The sequence below is a fragment of the Lipotes vexillifer genome, unplaced genomic scaffold, assembly GCF_000442215.2.
Source record: "Lipotes vexillifer unplaced genomic scaffold, Lipotes_vexillifer_v1.1 scaffold1011, whole genome shotgun sequence".
Taxonomy (NCBI): Eukaryota; Metazoa; Chordata; class Mammalia; order Artiodactyla; family Lipotidae; genus Lipotes; species Lipotes vexillifer.
In genome coordinates, this window is record NW_006787698.1 from 1,898,684 (window position 1) to 1,905,577 (window position 6,894).

Genomic DNA, 6,894 nt, shown 5'->3' on the forward strand with positions numbered 1-6,894 from the left:
CGGACGCGGATGCGGGCTGCACAGGCCACCCTGAGGTGTGGGCGGCACAGCTCAGACGGGCCTCCCCCTCACCCTGTGAGGGCCCTGTGCACAGAGGCCTCCTCTGCGGGCCCCGCCAGGCGGGCGGCACCCAGCTGGCTCTTGGCCACGCTACGGGGTGGGGCAGGCAGAGGGCGCCGCTCCTGTGTGTGCTGCCCGTTGTCTGGAACCGGTCCGCTCGCTGCCCCGTTCTTGAAGGCCCTGCCAGGGTCCCCCTCTGCCTCTCACAGAGGCCCCCAGCCCTCGACGGTCTTGGGGGCAGAGATGTCCAGGGCTGGGCAAGGAAGGAACGGCCAACAGCAGGAAGCAGGTTTGCACCTGGGTGCCCGATGATGGGTAACCCACGTTATGCGGACAGACAGGAGGATCGGGGCCGGGGGGAGCTGTCCCACGCCCAGTGACCCTTTTCTAGATAGGCTCTCCAGGCCCAGGGCCCAACCCCTCCGCACCCCACGACTTGGCCTGGAGGAACCCCAGGTGGGGAGCACCCCCGGCACGGGGGCCGGGGCCACAGGCGGAACGAGGACGCAGCCCGTAACGGAGCCGTGCCTGCTCAACACACAGAAGAGAAGCGCCTCGATCTAGGAAACCAAACAAAAAGCCTTGGGGGGTGGGGTGGGGGAAGAAAAGGTCTAAAAATAAACCCCCCCAAGTCAGAACGTGGGAGCTGGGAGGTAAAGACAGTAGTAACAGAAGGTCCAGCAGGCCCAGCGTGACACTGTGTGGACAGACCCGGTGCCCGGGCAGGTGGAGGCAGGGAGAGCCGGCGACACGACGAGGGTGGGGTGAAGAAACGAGGGGTCCCAGTCCCAGTGAGAAGCCGTGACAAGTCTTAATGTGCCATTTCAATTCAAGGTGGGGAGGGAAGAAACGTTCTTTTTCGTTTTGCTCATCAATATGATGAGGTTCGTGTCCCAAACCACATTCAGGCAGTTCCCGAGTCTGCTTCTGAACGGGACGTGCGGATCCAGACTGTGGCCACCCAGCGGGGAGTGTGGTTCCCGAGCCCCGCGCCTCGACGCTGCCGGAGGGAGGGGCGGGCGGGCGGGCAGACAGACGGACAAAGCAGCAGGCTCGTGGGCAGCCGGCTCCCGGCGCTATGTGCTCCCGGCCGTCTGCCCGTCCCCTTCGTCGCCAGCGCCTGTGGGGAGCGGTGGCCTGGCCGTCAGGTGTCTGCCCTGGACACAGCCCCACCCCTCGCGTCAGCCCCGGGACCCCTGGCTCACCGCCTCCGGTGGCCCCCGACGGGGCCAGGACGTCGTCGTCGCTGTCGTCCTCGTTGGATGGGGCCGCCCCGGGCTCGGGGGCCGGCGTCCTGGCCTCCTGCTCCTGCTCCACGTGGCTGCGCAGGGCCAGGATGCGGTGGTGCAGGGCCGCATACAGCTGGCCCGTGTCCTTGGAGCTGGCCTGGCGGAGGCAGAGGGGAGGGCCAGGTTACAAGGCCTCACAGGGAGACCCCTCCTCAGGTGACGTGGCCGCAGCCCCTGCCGTAATGGGATGTCCCAGCTCCCGGGCTGGACTTGGGAGGAGCCTGACCTCTCTCCTCGACAAACCAGGGGACAGCAGACCGAAGCTCCCCCAGGCCCAGGGCCTGTCCTCCAGAGGGGTCCACAGAGCCTACGCCCGGGCCAGCCTTCGGTGAGCCAACCTGACCCTGGAGGCCTCCTACTCTCCCCGGCCAGGCCCTCAGTGCAGGTCTCTGAGTGCTGGGCATGGGGCTGCCCTGCCCTTGTCTGGGGGCTGTTTGGACAGCTTTGTTCCCCGAGAGGCCGGGGGCAGCCCAGCCCGTCCCTGGGGCTGCTCACCGAGATCAGGAAGACCTTCACGCCCTGGTCCTCCGTGTCCATGGCTGTGATGCGGATGCTCTTCTCACTGGCCTTGTCCATCTGCATCTGGGCCCACAGCTTGGTGTTGAGGATCAGCCGCAGGCTGCCCTGGGTCCGCATCACTGCAACCAACGAGGCCATCAGCTCTGCCCCCCACCCCTCGACGAAGCCGCTATGAGAACAGACACAATCTGCAGGAAAGCCAACACCCCCAGGGTGAAATCCCACAATCCCCCCCAAGGTCCACGAAAGCCTCCTGCCTGCTGAGCGGCAGCCCTGGCAACCCCCCACCCCTGGCGGCACATCCAGTGGGTGGAGCTGGTGCCGGGATGGCGGCTCCCCTGGGGAAGGGGCTGGTCAGGCGGCAGCAGGAGGCGGAGGTGGGTCTGCACACTGGGGACACGCCACACGAAGTCTACGCCCCCTGACTGTCGCCACCCACAGGCCAAGGCGCAGCTCCTGCCCCATGAAAAGGAGCTAACTGCTTAGAGGAAGGGTTGGGGCTGACCGCTGCTCAGAGCTTCCATCAGGAGGGAGACAAAGGTAGACTTAGGGCAGCACACAGTGGAGAACAGGGGACAGGCCCTCCCTCTCTGGAAATGTGGGTGAGGCCACGAGCTCCACCCACAGCGGCCCAAGGCCAATGTCGTCCTGCTCAACTTGTCCGAGCCTACCCACCCTGCCCGAGCCCCAACCCCGTGGACACAGGTGAGCCCTGGCCTTCCTGCCAGCCTGGCCCTCCCCACTGGAAAACCCGGAGCAGATTACAAGCGGTCACCCCAATCTGGGTGACCCTCACCCCCACCAGCCCTCTGGGCCCGGCCTCACAGCCCAACCCGCCCCCCGAGGTGGACCTGGAGGGAAGGAAGGTCAATGCCAAGGATCAAAGGCTGCGTGGGGTGAAAGGAGACGATGGCCGGGAAGGATCTCAACAAGGGAGGGGACAGTGCAGTTACAACGAGGCTGGTGACCCAGGGGCAGAGCCACGAGCCGCGGGGGCTCAAAATCCTGCGCCCTCTCTGTCCAGACACACTTGCACGTTTCCATTAGGGAAAATGAAAAAGAACAGTGCCCGAACAGAAGCCCAAGTGCATAAAAACGGTGCTGAAAGGATGCAGCATGAGCTACGCCTGGGCCAGGAATGGACGTTTCCGTAAAGGCCGCAGGACAATTTTAACTTGGGAGGATTAAAAAAACAAAACAAAACAAACAAACAAACGAACACACACGTTTCACATATATACAAACATGCCCGCACACACATCCGTTCTGTAACAAGCATACTTCCGGGAATACGATTCACGTGTAGATGGCCCCAGTAGCACTATTTACAAGTCAAAAAAAATTAGGAACAACCTAAACGTCCATCAACAGGGAAAAGTCTAAATACATTCACGGTCGATGGAATGTTAATTAATAATAGAAGTTTTTCAAAAGCAGTCATATTTTAAGGAAAATTTAACAACACAGGAACACGCCCACAAAACGGCAAGTGAAAAGAGCAAGAGACAAAGTCACCCCACTTCCTTAACAAAGATCCACAGAACAGGAATGGACTGCCAAAACATTCTTGGCAGGCAGAGATTTCCCTCTTGCTATAAAGAGATTTTCGTTGATGTTTGATTTCTTTGTTTACTCACCACGAAACAACTGACACTTTACAAGAAAATAAGTTTGAAAATGGCTAAATCCTTTTATCCACTTTCACGGTCAGGAAGAGGAACGTCACAGAAGGGCTGGCGGCTGGAGCCTCTGGGCCAGGCCGGGTCCCGCAGGCTGAGGGCCGGCTGTGGGTGCAGATAGGGAGCCCCGTCCCACCGCGCCCCAGGCCCCTCCACAGAAACCTGGCCAAAGCTCACCTAGTCGGGACTGCAACGTCCCATCGTCAGTCGATGCCATGTCGTTGAGTCTGAGCAGCCCCCGGCCTCTCTCCACCCACGACTGCGAGGTCTTGTCAAAGACAAACAGCTTACACTGGATCTGGAACACAAGGTGGCCCTCTGGGTGAGCAGGGACCCTGGCCGGCAGACAGACCCCGGGAGCCTGCAGGGAACCCGCGATGAACCAGCAGGGTCAACGAACTATGGTCTGAGGGACACGTCTGGCCCTTGGCCACTTTTCTGTCCTGCCCTCGAGCTAGAATGGATTTTACATCTTTAGAGGAGTATTAAAAAACAAAATCATTAAGGAAATGCAAATCAAAACCACAATAAGATACCACTTCACACCCACTAGGATGGTAATAACCAAAAGGACAGATGACAACAGGTATTGGAGGATGTGGAGAAATCAGAACCCTCACACCTTGCTAATGGGGATGGAAAATGGGGCAGCCACAGTGGAAAACTGTTCTCTAACACATTAAACATGGAGTTATCATATGGCCCAGAAATTCCACTCCTAGGTATCTACCTACGAGAAGTGAAGCACGTGTTCACATAGAAACTATTACGTGAATGTTCACAGAGCATCATTCTTAATACCTCAGAAGTGGAAACAAACCAAGCGCCCACCAACAAGTGACTGGATAAACAAATGTGGTCCATCAATACAGGGGACTGTTATTCAGCCTTGAAGAGGAGTGAAGCGCTGACACACGGTCCACCAGGGATGAACCTCGAAAACGTGGCGCTCAATGAGAGAAGCCAGACACAAAAGGCCACATGTTGTACGATCCCATTCACGTGAAACGTCCACAACAGGCAAATCCACAGAAACAGAAAGTGGGGTTGCCTGGGGCTGCAGGAAGGGGGATGGGCAGTGACTGCTCATGGGCACAAGGCTTCTTTTCGCGGGAGGGGGGGGGGCCCAAAAGTGTTCTAAATTAGTGAATATAGTAAAAACCACTGAACCGTACGCTTCAAAAGGGTGAATTTCATAGTATGTGCACTGTACCTCAATTAAGTTGTTATACAAAAAAAAAAAAAAAAAAAAGCAAGAGAGACCACACGTGGCCCTTTACAGAAAAAGTTTGCAGATCTTTGTAAGTCAATATCTCTCAAGATGGACAGATAAGAAAAACTGTTGAGTGGGGGGAAAAAGTACCACTAAAAACCCCACATTCAAAACTCCCCAAAGCCACATATACGTAGTTTATAGACACACACGCAGGTATGTGTGAAAGGACGAAGGGCAGATGGAGGCCCACCACACTGGACGTGCTGCCCCAGGAGGGGAGGGAGATGGGACGGGGCACGGGTGCCATGAAGTCTGGTCTAAGAAAAGAACACAGCACCACCGGGACAAAATAATCACAGCTGTTGGCTCTGGGTGGCAAGAGGTGTTTGTTACACGTCTTTGTAGTTCCCTGAAATTATCAAGACCGTCTCAGAACAGACCATTTTGCTCTAAAACAAAGCAGTACAAGAAGTCCGCTAGCCGCACTGACGGGTCCCCGAGGCCGGGCGCGCCTCACCTGCAGCACGTTGCTCTCGGCCTCCTCCCCAGTGATCACCTCCACCTTCTCCAGCAAGCACTTCCGCGCCGTCGCCTTGGTGTAGGCGGCCGCCGACTCGGCCAGCGACTCTGCAATGTTATTAGCTAAACGACATTGACTATTGATTTGGTCAGGGGGAGGGTGTACCTCACAGGACACCCGAAGGGTGGCTCTGGCCTCAAGGGGGCCAACGCCTCGGGCCCACAGCGGACCCTGGCAACGCGCCACGTAACTCTGCCTCGGAGTCTGCAGGGCGGCTACTGGGAGCGGCCAGTGCAGCTGCGGCCTCCCGCTCTCCCACTCAGGCCAGGATGGCAGACAGCGAGACCTCCGAGGGCGCTGAGGAGCATCTGCCGCCTCAGGGCGAGGAGGAGGGCGACAACCACCTCAACCCCATCCTGGTCACCAGGCAGGGCCCCGGGCCTCGCCCCCCTCCTGCTCACTGGACCCCAGCACGCACGGCTGTGGGCTGTGGCCGAGGGTGGTTCACAGCGTCCCCGCCCCTCCCTGCCTCCCGGACTCCCCCCGGGAGAGGGCAGGACCGAGGCCTACCTTTCTCGGGGGTGGCCTCCTGGGACGAGGACTCGGACCCAGACTCGGCCACTGTGTTTTCTCTGTTGGCATCCGGGCTGACCTCATTTAACTTGGGCGGGCTCTGCGGGGAGCGAAGGCGCACAGGAGGACGGGGCGTGTGGGAGTGGTCCCGGGGGCTGACCACTGCAGGACAGGGAACCCCTCTGCCGGGAGGCAGCTCCTGGCGCCCCCGCCCAGCAGAGGACCCCCCTCTGCCGACGCTGGCCTCCCTCCCGCACTCTGGGGACCCGCCCAGCCCCAGCCCCTGCCCACTCAGCGCCTGCTGAGCAGCATCAGAGACAGGCAGTCCTCAGTCCTCACGGGCCCGCCCGGACGCGCAAGCGAGCCGCCTCTGGAGCCTCTGTGGCGTCACCTGGAGGCGTGTGCCACCAGCCGACCTTGGGCCACCTGGTCCCCCTGGCCTGGGAAGCAGTTCTTTGCCTACTTCATGGTAATTGAAAAGGGACAGTACTGACGCTCGAGAAAAGCAGCAGGCGGCTCCTTAGCGTAACAAACACTGAGACCAAGACGGCAGGAATCAGGTGGGCCCCAAACAGCGCCTGAGCCGCCCTCACAATGGACACAGCGGGGCTGTGTGTATATGATTGGGAAAGAAAAGGAAGAAAGAGAAGGAAGCGGATAACAACCCTAGAAGCCCATCCCGGGCTGACTGGGCTCTCTGGGACCAGGATGTGGCCCGCGGTCAGCCACGCGCCTCGGCCGTGGTGTGTCAGGAGTGCAGGGGACACTGGAGACCCTGCAGGGTTGCCCCCTCGCCCCCCACTCTGTGCTGCAGCCTTGCGGTGGCGATGGGGCTGCCCTCCCTTGGCTTCAGAGGTGGCACAGGGTGGTCCCGGCCCACACGGCTAAGGAGCCTGGCCTGACGGCTGTCACCGCACCTGACCTTAGCCGGGAGGAAGCGCGGCCCGTGACTCAAGGGAAGCCCCTCTCAGGACGAGGAAGGACAGGATGCGCGACACTGGCTCCTACAGAGCCCCCCTAGGCCACCAGCGCCGCCCC

The 6,894-nt window shown here is 59.8% G+C and overlaps 1 protein-coding gene across 1 annotated transcript in view; it reads right to left on the reverse strand.

Moving 5' to 3' along the window:
• Window positions 1–1,136: 1,136 nt before the first annotated feature.
• Window positions 1,137–6,894, reverse strand: part of RANBP3 (RAN binding protein 3) — a 39,087-nt gene continuing 33,329 nt past the window's right edge. Inside the window, exons 15-20 of the mRNA XM_007460732.1 lie at window positions 5,854–5,956; window positions 5,281–5,405; window positions 3,725–3,845; window positions 1,845–1,987; window positions 1,266–1,446; window positions 1,137–1,180 (exon numbers count right to left, since the gene is read on the reverse strand). Of these exons, the coding sequence (XP_007460794.1) occupies window positions 1,137–1,180; window positions 1,266–1,446; window positions 1,845–1,987; window positions 3,725–3,845; window positions 5,281–5,405; window positions 5,854–5,956 (717 nt within the window). The remainder of the gene's footprint in view (window positions 1,181–1,265; window positions 1,447–1,844; window positions 1,988–3,724; window positions 3,846–5,280; window positions 5,406–5,853; window positions 5,957–6,894) is intronic.